This window comes from Rattus norvegicus, chromosome 13, assembly GCF_036323735.1.
Source record: "Rattus norvegicus strain BN/NHsdMcwi chromosome 13, GRCr8, whole genome shotgun sequence".
Classification (NCBI taxonomy): Eukaryota; Metazoa; Chordata; class Mammalia; order Rodentia; family Muridae; genus Rattus; species Rattus norvegicus.
This window is the reverse complement of record NC_086031.1, coordinates 65,017,259-65,036,975: the sequence shown is the minus strand read 5'-3', so window position 1 is coordinate 65,036,975 and position 19,717 is coordinate 65,017,259. Positions and strand designations below refer to the sequence as shown.

The 19,717-nt window shown below is 38.2% G+C and overlaps 1 protein-coding gene across 2 annotated transcripts in view; it reads right to left on the bottom strand.

Annotated features, from left to right (window-relative positions):
- The window catches only part of Tpr (translocated promoter region, nuclear basket protein), a 63,186-nt gene that overhangs the window by 629 nt on the left and 42,840 nt on the right, over window positions 1-19,717 (bottom strand). Inside the window, exons 33-51 of one of the 2 annotated variants that reach the window (NM_001107185.1) lie at window positions 18,955-19,098; window positions 18,579-18,777; window positions 17,157-17,362; window positions 16,899-16,960; window positions 15,903-16,111; window positions 13,744-14,016; window positions 12,751-12,899; window positions 12,203-12,286; window positions 10,517-10,711; window positions 9,404-9,535; window positions 9,073-9,163; window positions 7,337-7,521; window positions 6,107-6,175; window positions 5,931-6,025; window positions 4,960-5,066; window positions 3,679-3,774; window positions 3,404-3,560; window positions 2,309-2,427; window positions 61-156 (exon numbers count right to left, since the gene is read on the bottom strand). In NM_001107185.1, the coding sequence (NP_001100655.2) occupies window positions 61-156; window positions 2,309-2,427; window positions 3,404-3,560; window positions 3,679-3,774; window positions 4,960-5,066; window positions 5,931-6,025; window positions 6,107-6,175; window positions 7,337-7,521; window positions 9,073-9,163; window positions 9,404-9,535; window positions 10,517-10,711; window positions 12,203-12,286; window positions 12,751-12,899; window positions 13,744-14,016; window positions 15,903-16,111; window positions 16,899-16,960; window positions 17,157-17,362; window positions 18,579-18,777; window positions 18,955-19,098 (2,668 nt within the window). The remainder of the gene's footprint in view (window positions 1-60; window positions 157-2,308; window positions 2,428-3,403; window positions 3,561-3,678; window positions 3,775-4,959; window positions 5,067-5,930; window positions 6,026-6,106; window positions 6,176-7,336; window positions 7,522-9,072; window positions 9,164-9,403; window positions 9,536-10,516; window positions 10,712-12,202; window positions 12,287-12,750; window positions 12,900-13,743; window positions 14,017-15,902; window positions 16,112-16,898; window positions 16,961-17,156; window positions 17,363-18,578; window positions 18,778-18,954; window positions 19,099-19,717) is intronic. The other variant, XM_017598809.3, reaches the window with a different exon arrangement.

Below are 19,717 nucleotides of genomic sequence, written 5' to 3'. Positions count from 1 at the left end.
AGAAACTTGATATATATGTTATTATCCACGTATCAAGTGAACAGTATGTCAGAAACTTACCTCTTTGTCGGTTAAACTGACGACCACGAACACCCTGTCTCAAGGTTGTCTGAAGTCTTACTCGTCTGAAAGGCTTTGGCTGACTACTACTGGTATCTAAAGAAAGCATCAAGACATATGGAAAGCAAGTTAAAAAACCAGGAAGGCGGCTCCAATTCCACACAGACAAATACAGATCTAACCCTAACCCCTAACCTTGCCATTTGTTTTCAACATTCAAGTTTGCTTCTAAGAGTGAAGGAAGCTAAGCACTGCACAAGCTCATACACAAAAACATCTCAGAAATTTATTTGGAGAGAAAAATCGAGTTTATTTAAGGCAACTACTCAGGTATACATGGTGTATACCTGAGTATACTACACATGGTGTCAGAGACAAGGGAATACATATGGCAATGAAGAATCAGGTCCCTGAGAAGACAGAATATTGTAACACATCTGATTTGTAGCTTATAGCAAACCCTGCCACCAGTTCAAATTTAAGTAAACTTGCCATAGCCACATAATCTATATCTTGTTCAAGTCACTGTCCTTACTCGGTATGGCAAAAATTTCCAAATTTGGTTATAAATTTTAGTGTCTTATGCATCATGGCCAAACCAACTGCAGTGTCAAGTCATTCGTGTGAAGATTTCAGTTGGTTTCTATCTCCATGAAACAAAGTAATTATGAAGATCTAGGAGACTGTTCTTTGTCCTCCTCTCATACACTCCTGAATCTCACTCCTCAGTCTGCTCCAGTCACATGACCTCCTTGCTGACTTTGAATGTCTTAAGCACATCCTATCGGCTTATGGGACTTTATATAGACCACATAGCTTTAATCCTTTTCCAAATGTCATTTTCTCAGACATGCTTTCTATGAAATTCCCTGCTACATTAGACATTCAAATTTGCTGAATGAATACCCAGTAACCCACAATGAAATTAACGTAAAGACATTCTATTTCCTAGGAACAACCAGCCACATTTCTCACTGAAGGGATAGTTTGGTAACTAGTATTAATTCTAGTACAGAGGACAGACAATTCTCAGAGAATATCAACAGGACTAATAATTATCATACTCTAACTTCTGGTCCTTTGTACATAAGTTATAATTTATATATATTATTTGTAATTCTGACTTAAGGTTCATATGGAATGTGGCTATGCAATGACGCTGGCTATTGAAACATGGGGGTGGAGCTGAACCTAGAGATGCTGACCACTTGACTGACATGCAAAGTAAGACTGAAAAGCAAGTAAGAGGAACAGGAAGACATTTTGGGATGCAAAGCTATGTGACTATGAACTATAACAAAGGAAGTCTATTACAACACTGAATGCTCTACAGGAATTTCAGAATAACCATCATAAAGGAAAATGATAACGATCAGAATGGATGAGGGACCATTTCCTCAGAACCGCAGGTGACTGCCTGCACATTCTGAGATAAAGGCCTCGGGTAAAATTTTACTGAGCAGAGTTTCTAGAGCCAAACTGGCATGCTTGCCTGAAGCTTATGAGACACATGACCTTTAAGAGTTATTTAACCTTTCAATGTTTTAGTCTCAAACTTAAAATATGGGAATGGATTCCTACTAAACTGTGCTTTTGTGAGAATCAAATAATATAAGCAAAAGGCTTGAGAACAGCCTCTAACATTCAGTACTCAACAGATGCTGTTATTAGAAAAAAAAAAGCCTATAGAAGTAACTTTTATTATAGGAAAGGCATAAATTAAACAAGCTAGAAGATGAGTCTTTATATCAGTAAATTTCCAACATGGTTTTGAAAGAAATGAAGTCCCATCTTTCTGGATCAAATCTGCTCTGGTTCAAATGGAAGGAAACATGTGGGGAAATATCCTTAGACTCCTTCCTAATACAACCATCCCCATCATTCAAGTAGCATCTTTATAAAGGTGAACGGTTCACATGATCTGAGAAGAAACCAGACTATAAGCAGCACATTTAAGAGAACCAAGTATTTCTCAGGATCTGCACTGACACCACTGACCTAGACAAAATACAAGTCAATTCTTCTTTTGGTATGAACTGAACCCACCTTCTGCATGGTCCTGATTATCAGTGCCAGAGCACTTGTGCAATAATGATGTAAACACAAACCAAGTTCTTTTTCATGATAAAACATCCCCTTTAAGTAATGGGTTTTAAAATCGAGGAGCATGGATTGGAGGCTCAGTCTCCAGTAAGCATCTGCACAGGCAGAGGCAAGAAAGCACAAGGTGCATGGAAACAGTGCTTACCTACGGAGGAGCTGGAAGGGGGGTCTTGGCTGGTTGAGGGGAGGTCTGATTCATCAGATGCCTGGACAGGCTCCTCTTCCTGCTGGCTGTCAATTTCTAGGCCTGCCTCTGAACTAATACTAAAAAATAAAGATTGATTAGAAAATGTAAAACGGATTCTAGAAATTATTTAAATGTTCCTAAGTTCATTTTGATTTATTTTATAACTACTTTCAGAGTTCTAGTGTAACTAAGAATTAGACTCTGTTACAGGTTGTCAAGTGTGTTTATTTTTTTAGTCATAAGATCGGGTTAAGCAGGGGATGGGATGAGTTGTCCCCCCTTCTTACTAGGATACTCTCCAACATTACTTTTTATTTTACCACTGTTTCAACATTCCTTCTTTTTCCATTTGACGAGCATGTTTATAATCTTAACACTCACAGGAATATATATGCCTTTGAGAAACTCCCAAACATAACTAGTAATAGCAGATTGGTAAGTCACCCTGAGTACTAACCCAGACCTAACAAGCTATGGGCATGAGAGTTCCTAGCTCAGTGGCTGTTTTTCTCATCTTTCTCCTTTTAAGAAGCAAGGGAGAGCAAATAGTAAAAAATCTGAATCTAGCCTAACCCTTTTCTTTTTTTTTAATCCTCTGCAAACATTAGTGCAGCTATTGGTAACAACTTACCTGAGACACCCCAGGTTGCAAGATGGGGACATGTAAATAGAATGGGGCTGAAGTTAAGGTTCTTAATATCCACTGAGCTGGTTACCAGTAGAACAGTCTAAGCAAATTATTGCTAACATACTCTGACCTTATATTTCTATGATGGGAAGTAACATGTTTTAGGAATAGTGTGTGGGTTAGAAGGACAAATGTAAAGTGAATGTTTTTTAAAACTGCCTCTCTCATAGTAATCCCAAATTCTGAAGCTGATTAGTTTGGAATGCAAGGCAGTTTTCCTGTTTTCTAAATATGTGCTTTGGCTTTTCCATGGGGTAGGCAGGATAGCACTGAAAACAGATTTTGATGTATTTGCTTGCTAAAACAAACAATTTTGACAACAGAATGAACCCACAGCAAACAAAAACTATACAGTAAAATCATACCCTTCAGACTCCGTCTCTACAAATACTTCATCTCCGTCATCACCGGCTGGGGTTTCATTTGTCGTGGATAAGGTGCCTGTAGATGTTGTCACCATTGGAACAGACTGAGAGGCATGTTCTGAAGCATCAGAGGTGGTACTCTCAGTAAACACGGTCACTTAAAAAGAAGAACAAATGACTTTACCCTTGTGGTTCATTAATTCTGAGCCAGAACAGGTTTCAAGGTGTTCTATGTCACCAATGAAACAAAATGACCTCATCGGTCTGGCACCCACCTGGGGCTGCTACTTGGAGAGGCGTAGTGGGAACACTGCGGCCACCAGACTCTTCTTCATGAGCCAGGAAGAGGGGTGTTTCATACATTCCCAAACCTAGAGAAAAATTTAAGTCCCAGTGAATGATGAAAGAACATAAAGATGCCAAAGAAAAGAACTAGAATAAAGTGCACACTTCTTGTGAAGCTCATAATGTAGTTCTTCCATCAAGTAAAAAATCAAGTTGCTCAATACTTATTCAACACATCTTTTAAATTCTTTAACACTATTAAAGAATCCCTAAAGTAACTGCTAATTTTATGGAATATCCAAATATGAACAAGCACCATGTCAAAATCTATTCCTTACTTAACTGCCAAGGTTATTAACCCTTTTTGCTAGTGAAACTTAATTAAACTTCTCCTATGGTTACAAAGCAAGAAGCAGTGGCTTATTAGCCTTCTCTAACCACTTGCAAAAATGCTAGTTTCCCAGACATATAGCAAATTCCACCTGTGAACTAAATGGTACTCCATTCCACAAATAGCATAACTCACACACAAGTATCATCTACCACTACTACTTACATTTATATCTCAAACTTTATTTTTAAAATGAAAATTGCTAGGGAAAGTCTAATTGGTCATATATTTAACTAGGTATGTCACGGCTCTCCTAAATTTGAAGGGAGCTAGCACTTTTTAGCAGTATTTCTTAGTTCAACATACATTATGTGGAGATTTGAATGAGAATGGCCCCCATAGGCTCCTATGTTTGAGTGTGTGGTGCGCAGTTAGTTGAACTGTCCAGGAAAGGTTAGGAGGTATAGCCTGGTAGGACATAAGGACCTTGTGAGGAGGGGTGTGACCGGGGCTGGGCTTTGATGTTTCAAAAGCACACGCCAAGCCTAGTGTCCCCGACTCCCTTGTAGAATAGGATGTAAAGTTCTCAACTGCTTCTCCAGTGCCAGGGCTGCCTGTGTGCCACCATACCCCATGCCACAATAATGGACTAATTATCTAAAACTGTAAGCAAGCCAATTATATGCTTTAACAAAAATTAGTTGCCTTTGTCACAGTGTTTCACTACTGCAGTAAAACAGTAACTAAGACAATATAAGAACCAGTCTATAGGCTAAAGGAACTAGAATCTTGCTGAAGAGATATTTATTAGAAAAGGCAATGCTATGTCAGTAGCTTTATAAATTACCACAAGGGTTATATTGATAGTAGCTGAAGAAAATCAGAGCATACCAACTTCTACCCAGTACACACTTAAGCCTCTGGCTTTTGGCTATTTTACCTCCTTGAGAAGCAAGTTGGCCAAGATCAGAGTGACTGGAACTTGTCTGTGGCATGTCTTCAGGTGGCCCAAACCGGAATCTAGGAACACCGGCAACCTGTGGAGAACTAAATGGACAAAACTTAATTTGATGAATTAAGAATTTAATGCTATCTGTTTAAACCATAAGAAAAAGAGGTTGTTTAAAAATAAAGAAACATCAATAAACAGGGGAGGAAAACAATGAAAATAATGCGTCAATAAAGGGTTTCTTGCAAAGATATTGTCAACAAATTTAGTAATATGAATAACTTATAACTTAACTTTTAGCTTCCCTGAATTATGCTGATTTTTCAACTTGTTTGAAACAGACATGTGCAAAAGGAAGCATAACAACAAAAGGAAGTTCTTCTTTTTTTGTAAATTTCAGTTTTCACTTTTTAGTGATATAAAATAAGTCCCTCTAGCCTATTCTAAGTTCCAAATCTAGCTCTAAGATTTAGGAAGTTTAAGTGTGCTCGCTTATTAGTTGTTGGAATAATTATTTCATTTGGCTTAATGGAGATCATCAGTTACACTGTCACGCTCCTAGCCTGTTGTTACATCTGGTTACTCAGACCCTGAGCTTCTACAATAAACCACATATCTCGATCACTTCAATAACCAACATCACCCAGCACCAATACAGCATTTACTTACATGTGTCAGGTAGTGTCTAAACATGTAAGTACAAACTGTAAAATGAGGTCACTCAGCAAGAAGCCTGCTCTTGTGAGGAAACATACTGACTGCAGAAACCACCTTCTTAAGCGCTATAATACTGTCTTGTTAGAAGCAGGTATATTTTATTCACCCTCTAGTCTTCCTCAACACTACTTTTTCATGATCCTCCTATACATGTACAGATTAGTGGACAAGTACGACGAGACTCTACAAATAACAATTTCTGAGGTAAAGAGAAAGTCACCAAACATTCTCATTCATCAACTTACTGAATAGCTTCAGCAAACCCATCAGTGCGATGTGGCACCACAAGGGTTGGGGTACTCGGAACTGTTCTGTCTTCGTCATCGAAAAAGTGTTGTTGCTGAAACACAGACAGAACTCGGTACGTAACAGGCCTAACCACATACACCTGAATTACATTACAGGAAGGGTAGATACTAACCATGCCACCTATTCCTGGGGTTAACTGAAGACCACGCCCTACAGACTGCCTCCGGGTCATCTGAATTCTCTGTGTGGGAAAAAGAATTACATTTGCTTTAAAGAATTAGGCAATAAAACAAACACCAAAGATACAGTTTATTAATTTCGTGATAAAATAACTAATTTTAGAAGATTTGTAATGAACAGGACACTTCTAAATGGCTAATATTTATCTATTAGAAATATCAGTGAGAAAATTTAAATTATATTAATGAAGATATGTATAAACTAAAGGCATGATAATACTTAATTCAAACATGTACATACATTTAGATCCTATATCCTTGACTGAAAATAATAACAAGTGAGTTTATCACTGGATTCTTTCTTCACAGCTAAAACAATCTTGAACTGTCAAACTGAATGCTTTATGACACCTATACACGGTTCCTTAGACTATTTTCAAATATTAAGTAATTTCCACTACTTTTATTTTAGCTTGATCTACATATAATGGTTCTCAATACACTCACCATGCCAGGAGTAAGAACCAAGCTACATTAATGAACCTACTCCATGCTGAATACAAAGGGTCATTAATTAAGTAGAAATACTTGATTATAAATGTTGAAAAAAGGTTAGATTAATAAATATAAAAAGAGTTGGGGATTTAGCTCAGTGGTAGAGTCCTTGCCTAGCAAGCACAAGGCCCTGGGTTCGGTCCCCAGCTCCGAAAAAAAAAGAAAAAAAAAAGAAAAAAAAATAAATATAAAAAGAAAACCTAGGGGCTGGGGACTTAGCTCAGTGGTAGAGCGCTTGCCTAGGAAGCGCAAGGCCCTGGGTTCGGTCCCCAGCTCCGAAAAAAAGAACCAAAAAAAAAAAGAAATGTAAAAAAGAAAACCTATGTACCTTAAGAAATGTTCAAAACACATGTCACTAACCTAGCAAAATGCATTTTACATTAAATAAAATTTAAGAAATTTAAGTATATTATAACAGCAAGCAGCATTTTATTTGCTGACTATAACCACTGTAATGAATACACAATTTTTAGAAAGCTGTGTTCTCAAATGCCAACTCATTTATATTTAGCAACTGGAGATTAGTTTCAATTAAAATATCTTACAATATGCCAAAACATTAAAATTTCTTCTAAAATTCGGAAAGAAGAAAGGAAGGAAGAAAAGACCATGTAATAGAAAAGAGGTTTCACAAGGTGCTCTTTTCAGAAGCTGGGTTCTTTTAATACCTGAACTGGTGGCCCCAACTCCTGAGGCGGGGCATGGATGGTCAGGCGTGGGGGAAGAGGATGTGGTGGGCGCCTTGGTGACTGTGGCGCTTGGGGGGTCTGTCTCTCAGAAGCTGACGTGGGCTGCTGTTCTCTGGCAACCTCCTGAGAGAAAGAAGACTCTGCTGCACTTGTATTTCCTTCACCTATGGAAGAAAGACTTCAGTTTGGAAACCAAACCCAGACTATGAAATCTCATGGCCTCCACATCCGATTTGTTTTTCTTGTGATGTGACACAGGGTCTCAGAGTCCAGGCTGTTTTCAAACTAGCTATGTAGTAGGCTGGCCTTGAACTCCACCTCCTCCTACCTGCCAAGTACTGGGACTATAGACTTGTACCTCTGTCCCACTCACAAACAACAGGCAAATAAGTACTCTTCCTTCAAGACTCAAACTACAGATTTAAGTACTTTGCCCAGCATATGATCAATATTTACTACATTTTAGCCTATGCTATCTTTCCCTAATGTTTAAGTGTGCTTATGTGTGTCTGTGTGCCTATGGAAGCTGGAAGAGAATGGATCCCCTGGAACATGTGTTACAGGTGGCTATATACTACCTAATAGAGGAACCAAACTCAGGTCTATTGAAGAGCAATATGTGTTCCTAAACACTGAACTATCTCCCTAGTCCAATATTATCCTTAATCAGTGTACAAACTACTTAACTCTTTCTAGAGAAACAGAATGTCAATCAATCAAAGTGACTTAAGGAAAAGCCTCACTAATAATATTTTTATATTTTGGCTCTCCCAAACTTCAAATTGCAATTGCTACTTAGGTGCTTAGATCTTCTGTTGTCTTCTACTATGAAATGTAGGATACCAGAGAAAGGTTTATAAATCTGATCTAGAATCAGAACCTTGTCCTGACATTTGGTATGGAAAACACTTTACTTTTCTACAATTTAAATTAACTTAAATTTAGTTTAAGAATTCGGGACAAATAAAACTAGTCACAGGAGTAGTACCTTAACAGAAAGAAATTATTTTTATTTCATGTGTTTGAGTTTTCTTGCCTGCATGCATGTCTGTGTACTACTATATGCATGCCTGGTGTCCACAGACTGTAAGAGGGTGCCAGGTCACCTACAAGTGAAGTTACTGTGGGCCTCCACTTGCCTGCTGGGATCTAATCTGGTGCCTTTTCAAGAGCAGCCAAGTGTTCTTAAATACTGAACTATCCCTCTAGCCCCGTAAATAACTTGAAAATGGACCAACTCTAATCTAGTTTTACTTAGACTACTAGACTTAATTTTGACTACAAAAATACCCACTTCCCTCCAAAAGAAGTCTTACAGAACATTTTTATGTGTTATATTTGGGGGAAATGGCTAAGAATATCTTTTCCTAAAAAACTTTTAGTGACAGTAGCTAAAGACACATCTGCACACAAACTTTAAACCATGGTTTGGTTGTACTGACCTCTTCCAGCTGTAAGCTGCTACCCATCCCTACTTTAATTATCCCAAATGGCTTTGTGCTACCTTAGAGAGTACGAGATATTGACTTTTACAATAGTTCAATGAGGTAGACATACAGTATAATGGCATCTGATAGGCCACGTCAGGAAGGCAGAAAACTGTTGATAAGACCCTACCCTGTTACCAATTTACTAGAGTTGTACTACATCAGAAGTAGAGCTCTAGTTTAAAAAACATTATCAGGCTACTCTAACTGAGAGACTGATGCTCTTACCACTGTTCTGAGAATCAGCAGCTCTCTGATTACTTTCAGCTCCACCCATACTTTCTTCTGTCTCTGTGCCTGGATCAGTTCCATCACCACCCTAAGAACAAAATGTAATGACTGAAGCAAATCAAATGACTAGGTGAAACAAAAAGACACACCAAATGATTAAAAGCAAACAAACCAGAGGAAAACCAAACCAAGCAAGCCAAACAAACAAAACTCCAACGATATGAAGACTTTTATTATCCTGGTAACACAAGCTTTTCTCTATGACAGGAAGACAGTGAGCGCTGTAGGCGCAGTTGGTAAGGAGGCAGCCCCAACTCTAAGCAGTTACCTCGGCGTCATCAGCTTCGTATCCATCATTACCATCTGCACTGCCAGTTCCCTCATTGCTGTCTTCACCCTCATCTCCCATCCCCGTGTCATCTTCCTCATCGTCGTCCTCATCCTCATCTTCCTCATAATCCTGCAAGAAGATGTCCTTTAAGTGACTTATTACTGATTAGCATACAGGAGTGTTTCAAGAGTTTTGACAGCTTAAGTTCCGCAGCAAAGAAAAAAAAAACCTGTAACATTTGAAAGAATAAAACAGTGATTGACTCTGAACTGTTTCCATGAAATTGTGTAAAGGTAATCGTCTACCAAACATCAAGTATTTAACTTTATTTCTATCCAAACCTGAGATTAAAGAATAAAATCAAACCATACTAGTTTTAAAAATGTATTTTGACAAAAGAATCTGAAGGAATATAGAAATGAATCCAAAAGTTAAAAAAAAAATCAAATTCTCCCTAAAATTAGGTGATGACCTAATTACTTTGGAAATGGTACAGGCTGCCAAAAGGAGAAACTAACAAATAAAACAACTACTAACTCCTGTTTCTTCTCTTATTTCCACAAACAAGAGTATGGATCATCAGATTCATATAGCTATTTTTATTGAGACTAAAGAGGAAATCTGAAAACAAATCTTAACCGGCATAGCAATCATTTACAAACAAACATGCAGGGCAGGCCATACATTTCTATAATCCCAGCATTCAAGAGACTGAAGCAGAATTTTTGGGACCTCCTAGCAAGCTTGGGCTATAACAAGATCCTACCTCCAGTAAAATAGTGCTACCAAAACAAGATAAACAAAATGTTTAAAAATGATTGTCCACCATTGGCCTTTTACTTCTAATACACAACTCTACACTCCTGAACTAATTTGCATAAAAGAAGAACTTGATAATCTACTAAAACTGACTGGGAATGGAATTCATTACTTGTTATATCAGAAGTACTAAAGACTTAAAGCACTGTGGTTGAAACCAGCACACAGGTAAAGTAAGAAGTTCCAGAGCTCAAGGCCAACAAGTATAGTGCAAGGGCTTTGAGCTCTAGCTCTGGAAGGGAAGCAGAAGGAAGGCTGATAAGTACTTGATCTTTTCAATACTAAACGCACTTCATGTTCTCCATCATTTTCTTCATCATCATCTTCATCATCACTGTCAATTACAATTACATCATCTCCTTTGCCTTGACCATCCTGAGAGGAAGTTGTCTGCTGATCTGATTGAAGTGGCCCAAGATCAATTTGTAGAGATTGTGATGTTTCTTCACTGTCTTCCATTGGTGTATAATCTCCCTGGGTGACTCCCTTTAAAAGTTAAAAAGGTCCTTTACCCAATCTAGAAATAGTCTGGATATGTAATGAATAGAGTAAAATATTTTTATTGTCTTAAAATCAAAAACAAATAAAAAAACTAACCTTACCCCATTACACTGATTATGTCTCAAAACGCTGCAATACACACATAAGCAGACTGTCCTCAACCTGAAAACTGGAACCTGGAACTTTCTGAGCACTCACTTAACACTTGAAAGAAGTGGAGGTGGAGTGGGAGCGGGTTATGGAGCAGGAATATATGGCAATAAATCAATAAGTAAGTAAGTAAGTAAGTAGTAAAAAAAGAGTATCTCACAGGGTCACACCTATGGGAAATAAAACTACAGGCAAGTGATCACAGCTGAGAGGTAGAGACTAGTCTACTCCAGGGATGGACCCACAACTGGATGTCCACTATACATAAAATCTTGACGCCATACACACATAAAAAATGAAAACAGGACCCAGTGGGTTTTATTTATGTATTTGTGCATGCATACATGCATATATATACATATAACACACAATAGTAATAACAGGGAAGAAATTATCAATTTGATAGGGTAGGGAGCATATGAAAAGAGTTGGAGGGAGGGGACTTGTGACGGGCTGAAGAAAGGGAAGGGTGATATAATTATGTTTTAATTAAAAATATAAGAGAATTAAAAATAAAAGGTAATTTATAGATGATTAAACCTTTGGTAAAGACTGGCATAAATCAAAGCTCTGCACTCTACAGATCAGGTCCTTTCTCAGACCATCCCCCAAAAGGAGCATATCAAGAACTGGGAGGCCGGAGGACAGCTCAGTATGTAAGCCAAGGCACCCAAAGTGCTCAGGGCATGAAGTACTCAAGCCCTAATTCCTTAGAACTTCAGCCTAAATCGACATTAACAAGTGACAGTGACTCAAATGGCACTCTTTGCTGCTCTCCAGACAAATACTTATGCAGACAAAGTCTGCATAAAATGTTGATATTGAATACGGGATACTCAACACTCAACATATGCTAGAAACTAAAACAATTGTTTCGCTCAATTACTTTACAAATTTGCTTGCTATCAAAATAAATTTGTATTAACAAAAATTTCTGACACAGATTTAAAAATGTACCATTTGGCCTAAGTACTCAGTAAATCTATTTTTTCAAATGAGTAAGAAACATCTATGAGTTAAGAAATTTATGAACGACAACAACAATCAATACAAAACAAAACATATACAATAATAAAGAATAAAATCAAAGAAATTTAAGAATTTAAATTTAAAGCACAGTGTCAAACATGGTATATGCATGCAATTCCAACACTTCAAGGGTTGTGGCAGGACTGTCTGAATTTAAGGGTAGCCTAGGTTACATGGTAAGAACTTGCCTCAAAAAGCAAAACAAAACAAACTTAAAACAAATAATGTTTCGATAGGTCCAAGTCAACTCTACTTATTAGAATCACTTTATTTTTAATAGTCTATGTTCTTACTCACTTCTCCAATGGAATCTTGAGAATCCTGATTATAGGTCTGAGTTTCTGCCTCTCCATCAGTACTTTCTTCCGCCATAACTTCTTCCTAAATCATAGTAGGTTATTTTTTATTGAATCAGTAAACTACACAAATGATCACCATTCTGCCAGTGTTTCTCTAAAATGATTAAGTCTACAATTCTATGAAGCTATGCCAAAATGTTTATATAAAGACAGAGGAAAATGGCATACCTCTTCTACGAGCATTAATGAATATGTACACACAGCATTTAGTATCACTACTGTTGTTATACAACCTAACACAGCGCATGGCAAGTAACGCCAACGTGTGAACTGTCATTGACCAAACGTCCTTACAAAACACAATTCAATTCACTTCTGCTTTTATTAAATGGGAAGCAATTCATGAAAAGATACGCAAAGACTCTAAAACAATAAGTGCAAACTATAGTTCAGGAATTTTTAAGATAATCTCCCAAAATTTAATTTGACATTGAGTGTGACTGACAGCTAGCCTTTGCAATGGTGACACACAGGAGTGTGACAGACCTCAGTTCCTACAGGTGTGACCGTCTTCAGCTTCTTTGGGAGAGGCATTTCCACTGTGTCATCAGAGACTTGGTCTCCTGCTTCTATTGTGCTGTCCTCCTCTTCCTCCCGAGCGCGCTTTGGCAAGGAGGAGCTTGGGGTAGCTGAAACTTTCAGAGCATACAATTTAAACCTCAAAAGTCAGATCATGGTAACTGCATTTAGACAAAGATAATATTAGAACCAAGTCTTAAAACTAGAACTTTGTATGACACACCTGCCTCATTATAAGTGTACTGATAAACTGTTATTTATAAAGTGTATATAGGACTTTCTATCAAATCCAAAACTCCTTAAAAGAAAAATCATACTGTATATGCTAAATAATATCAACAGCTTCAGATTTCAGGATTTACATCAAGTTACGTAATAGGTTGGCTATTTTCCCTTTTAAAGACAGCCCAAAATATCTGGGGAAGGAGGGGCTTTTACTAAATGATAAAAAGTGACTGAAACTGAACTAATAGTAAATATGAATGTTGTTTTCTAATAATCTAAATTATAATAGATATACTTTTTAAGCTATATCAAATGCACATTTGAAACTATTCTTGTATCTATTGATTAAATATGATTAAAACTATAAAAGTATTGGCTTTCTTCACAGTAACACTGGATAGAAAGCAAATTGTTATAGGCAATAGTCAAGATATGTTGCATCTAAGAAATTTGAAGTACACAGTTCTACTGCAGCTTCATTTTAAAAAGTCTTACCAGTCTAGAAGATGGCTTAGCCATCTTAAACAGCCAGTTAAGAGTACTGGTTGCTCTTCAAAAGGACCCAGGCTCAATCTCCAATATCCACATGGGAGCACACAACTGTTACTCCAGTTCCAGGGGATATGATGCCCTCCTTTGACCATTGTGGACACCAGGCACACTCATGGCACCCAAATATACAGACAGAGCATCCATAGATATAAAACAAAAGGTAATATGAAAATGAAATCTTACCAGTGCCAAATACTGCTGTGGAGGTAGATGGTCGTTCCACTGGTGAACTCTGTACCACCTCAACTATGTTTGGGGACAACTCTTGATTTGCAGGTTCAATCTGAGGGTGACTCTGCTGAGTGGGCTGTACAAAAGCTGTAGCCTGTGTTTGCTGCTGTACAGTCAGGAGGGGTTGAGAAATGGAGGGCTGGACGTTAGGACTAGTAGAACGGACAGATCCACTTGTGCTTCCGAACACTGGAACGTGCTCCACAGGCCCTTCTGACTGCATAGCTGGAAATGATGACAGAATTTACTATGTATGCCGTCTGAGCTACCAAAACCAAGTTATTTTACCCTATTCTTTGACATACATTGTATTAACTGGTTTTTCTATATCTCTTACCATTTAATACACAAAAATAATGTGGGCAAAAGTTATATATTCCGTATTGTACTGCTTATGTGTCTAATACAATAAAATGTAATATTTGGTGGGTAAGGACATATTTGAAAGTTGTAGCATTTATTGGTCCAATAAAATTATAACCAGATGTAATTATCATTAAAAAGCTGAAAATGGTGAGAAATCTTCCTTACATATCATTTATTTTAAACTGGTATCATAATGACACCATGAAATCAGGAAATGGGTACAGAGCTGATTGGTACAGTGCTTGCAAAACATGTGTAAGGCCTGGGGTTTGATCCTAACACCACACAAAAAACAAACAAAACAGAATTTCTCAGTCCTAAAAAACAAGAGTTTAGTTTGGTAATCTATCTAATGAAGGATATATATTTATTTTTGGAGTGTTTATATTATAAATTGTGTACTGGCTGCGTTTGTGTGTCAACTTGACACAAGCTGGAGTTGTCACAGAGACAGAAACCTCCCTTGAGGACATGCCTCCATGAGACCCAGCTGTAAGGCATTTTCTCAATTAGTGATCAAGGTGGGAGGACCCAGTCCATTGTGGGTGGTGCCATCCTGGGTTCTGTAAGAAAGTAAGCTGAGCAAGCCAGGGGAAGCAAGCCAGTAAATAACATCCCTCCATGGCCTCTGCATCAGCTCCTGCTTCCTGACCTGCTTGAGTTCCAGTCCTGACTTCCTTTGGTGATGGACAGCAATGTGGAAGTGTAAGCTGAATAAACCCTTTCCTCCCCAACTTGCTTCTTGGTCATGATGTTTGCGCAGGAATAGAAACCCTGACTCAGACACATTGTTTGGAGATATGATCTTACTATAGAACTTTGGTTGGCCTTGAACTAGATCCAAACCTGCCCACGTCTGCTTCTGATTGATGAGATAAAAGGTGTATGACACCAACAGCCAGCTATGCTATACATTTACTCAATTCTAACACGTCAAAGCAGTTTAAGATCTTGCAAACCTTTTATTGAACATCTCCTTTAGAGTTAAGGAAAGAGACTGAACAATTAAGAAAATGCAACTCTGTGATTCCCAATCTAGTAGATTAAAAAGACACATGTAAAATCAGTGCAGTGGTCGAACTACCACAATTACAATGGGAGCAGAGTAGGGAAAGCACCAGTGCAGGGAGTTTCAGTGAAGGAATGATACTTGGTTTGAAAGAGCAGTTTTATACTATGGCTTTTCAACATGGATTTCACAGCAAGTCTGTTGGTCATTAGAAAGGAGCATGTGCTTCCAGAAAGCAAAGCAATGGGTCTTAGGAATATATACCCCTTTTCATTAGCTTAAAGAAAAGGAGAGCAGAAGGGAAGGACAGAAGTATTTACAACATGTATCTTGCAGTCATGATGGCACATGCCTATGAGGCAGAAAGATCATGAGGTGAAGACCAGCCTGGATTTAAAATAAACAAATAAGCAGGGCTGGGAATACAGGACCGCTTACCCGAGCTTGATGACTACTGGGATAAAAAAATCAAGCACTAGTGCCTGGGAAGCATATACTTCAAAATATTAACTACTTTTGTCATGATATCAACTTAAACTTTCTATCTACAATTATTCTTACAGCTACTCTTTTTTTTTTTTTTTTGGTTCTTTTTTTCGGAGCTGGGGACCGAACCCAGGGCCTTGCGCTTCCTAGGTAAGCGCTCTACCACTGAGCTAAATCCCCGGCCCCTCTTACAGCTACTCTTATCCTCTCTATGAGCAGTCAGTCCAGTCAGATGTGTTATTTCACTCACCTTCCTGTGACTCCACCTGTGTAGTAGGCATTACGGTTGCTGTTGGGGTAGTGGTTGGGTTTGTGACAGTTGCAGGTGTAACCATTGGGCGGATACTTGCCCTGGGTGTCGACTTATTCCCAGCCATAGCTGCAGCTGTCACTTTACTTGGAGTAGAAACAACAGGAGTTGGCTTGATATTGGCTGTTGGTGGGTCTGATGTACTGGCACTTAATTGGAAAAAAAAAAAAAATCCAATAACCCAGTGAGCATTACACTGATGAGCCCTTGTAAAATCTATGTATCCCATGAAAAGCCAAGACATGCCCTTTTTAGGGTGACTGTTCAGTATGTATTACCCACAGTCCAAACCTTACTCTTTTTCTGAACTCTATTCTGGATATATCTGTAGATTTAAACAGGCAGTTTTAGAGACAATGAATATAGCTTTCTATTTTTTAGCCATGGAATCCTAAACCCTTTGCTAAAAAAAGGTTTTGAATTTAAGCACTAGAAAGTGTAAGGTGTGCCCCAGAGTGGTATAATCTGCCAATATAGAAAAAGCACTAAATGCTGAGTTACTGTTTCAACGCACACCTTAAGTTTTAAAGTGTTTCCTGACTTACGTGTATGGATGTTTGTCTGCATGAATGTCTAGGCATCACGGGTGTGCCTGGTGCCCAGAGGGACCAGAGCGGGTTGGATCCTCTGGAACTGGGCCTTCTGGATGGTTGTGAGATGATATGTAGGTGCTGGGAATGACATGCAGCCAGTGCTCTGACCTGGAGAGCTGTCATCTCTCCAACCCCAGCCTAGACTTTCATAGCTGTCATGAACATGGCGAGGAGTGAGGAGGAGCTTATCTTATAGACCAATCACAAACTAAGTCACAAGGTGTTTCTGGTCACTAAAGCTTTAGACATAGGAATGAAAGCATACTGAAAACTAGATTTAAAAACTACATTACACAAGTTTTTTGGAACTTTAAAGGCAGACTATAAAAGAACTAAAACTCACATTCCTCTTTCACCAGAAGCTGGAGTGGTTTTCAGTGTGATTTGTCTCTGCTGTTCTGGAGCCTATAAAGAGGAAATGCATTAACTTCTGTGTTTACCATACCGAAAAGTCCACTGAACAAAAATGTCCAACTATTTATTATCAACTCTCTGTATACTTGAAATTTTAGTCCAAATTCGAACAGACTCCTAAGTAACCAGGCATTTTCAAATGAAACATGTGCATGTGGTTTGTCACATAAGCACACCAGCTAGTCACCTTATTAGTGGGTTCCTGAGGTTCATCTCTCTGCTCAAGGTGTCTCTCTTGATGCTCTCTGAGCTCTCTCTCTAAGCGACTGATGCGACCTTCATACTGGGACTTCAGAGCAGTCATTCGGACATCGAGTTCATCTTTCTGCTGATCTAAAGCTCCATTCCTTTGTTTAAGCTCTTCATTTTCTTTAGTTAACTGATCTTTCACACCTAAAACAAGCATAACTACAATCACATATCAGAAACAGTATGCACTTAAATGAAATACAGTTAGGATAAGATTTTGCCCTATGCTGTATGTTTTGATACACTCACTACCTATATCTCAATTAGCAAATCTCTAAACATATCTATGTTTATTACTTACTCCAGCATAAGACATATATAAATTATCCTAAAAAATTCAAATTAATATGAATTAACTTTAACAGGAGCTTGTTTATATATGAATATTATTCATCACTAGGAATTAGAAAACATTCACATCATATAATTTATATAGTAAATATTAAAAAAAATAGACGAGTGAAGCCAGGAGTAGCGCTGCATACCTTTATCCCAATACTCAGGCGTCTTAGGCAGGCAGGTCTCTGTGAGTTGGAGGCCAGCCTGGTCCTCAAAGCAATTTCCAGGACAATCAAGGCTGTTACACAGAGAGACAATTGGTCTCAAAGCAATCCCCACCAAAAAAAAAAAAAAAAAAAGTATTTTTTTTTGAAGTGCTGTGAAATAATGTGAGAAAGTGTGAAAAATAAACAGACAGTAACAGCAGAGCGAGCTGCTGCTTAACTGGGAAGCTCATGACTGTGACATACTCCTCTCCTGGAGTACGCCACCAAAAGTAAAGAAAAATCCTCAGACTGCTACGAAAACGTGCTGTGCTATTTGCAGAGCAGGTAGACAGCAATCTGGACATAAAAGAATGTCACAGGTAGAACCGTTCCGTATGTCCAAAACAGGGGAACAGTACTCCAAGCTAATTACCAGTGTTCTTTATAAGCAAAGCAAACACATCATCATTTGAGATTTCATTTTCTGAGGTTACAGATTTGATTCCCAACACCTATATATGATTAAAGGTGTGCAGCGCTGCACCTGGCTTCACTCGTCTATTTTTTTATATATACTATATAAATTATGTGATGTGAATGTTTTATAATTCCTAGTGATGAATAATATTCATATATAAACAAGCTCCTGCTAAAGTTAATTCATATTAATTTAAAATTTTTAATATATATTTATGCAGGCAAGAAATTATACATATAAACTGAAACACCAAAAACTTCTCTGTCCTAAATAAACATAACAAGTCCAAACACATACATTTAGAATACTGCCTTCTCTTTCACGTTTAATTTTAAGTGTGTATTGCCTAACCAGGTTTCACTGTACAGTTTAAGTTGTGGAATAAACACAAAATTACCAGATAGGTGTGCAATTTTTGATCTGGCCACTGTAATGGCCTTCCATGTTTTCTCATCCTTTTCATTCATTTGCTGTCGGAGCTGCTCCTCCTTTGTGGTTTTATCCTGGAGTTCCTGGCGGAGGCGGGACAGCTCAGACTGAAGCTGCGCTGTCTGCTCCTGGAGGCTTCTTGCTTCTGTCTCTTTTTCAGATAAGGTCTTTAAGGAAAAGAAGTATCATGTAACTCAACCAAACCAGTTCAAGTAAGTATTTTATAAAGTATTGGAACACTTGTGTAAGCTCTACAGGAAACGGAGTGTCAGTGTTTAAACCTACTACCTGAGGCGTACAGGGAGAGTTAGAACATTCACCTTCCACAGCCCTCAGAATCATACCTTCTGCAGATTCTCTACTTGACCCTCAAGTGACTTTGTCTTTGTTTCAGATTGGCTGAGGTTATCTTTGAGCTCTTGCATTTCCTGGACAGAGATGTGCTGTTCCTGATGGTCTCCTGAAGACTGAGTGGAAGTCTCCATGGCCTACGATGGTGTAGTAACAACAAATTTTTATTTACTGCTGTAAGTAGAGACAATCCTACATGTAAGAGCACTCAAAAGTGAATTTCCACAAAACAGTCTCAGTGTTGAGAATGAGGAAATGAGTTATGGTTAGCCACACAAACAGACATCAGAGATGGCACTTTGTAAATGCACTGACACAGAACACACCCCTCAGGATTCAGACGGAAATGAGTGACAGGATAGCATTCGTAAATGACAAGAAAAACACACTAAAGTGCTAACAAATACAAAAGGATTAAACAGTGTTGATAGTTATCATACACAACTTATTTAAAATGATATAAAAACTATTAGTTGTAAAAACATATCACTTTGTTCATATCCTTAACTTTAATTAACAATGAGCCACCATGACGGTGAATTCTGGACTGTCAGCTGGATATGGTAACAACACCTGAGTGAGACACTGTATGCCCACCTAGGGTCAATCTGTGAGGGCTTCTCAGAAAGAATTAATAACCGAGGGAACACCATGAGCTAAATAAGAAAGGAAAAAGGAGGAAAGCCACATGGGCTGGAACTCCCCCTTCTCTACTTCATGCAGGAGCATGTTCCCACGTTCCTGCCACACTCTCAA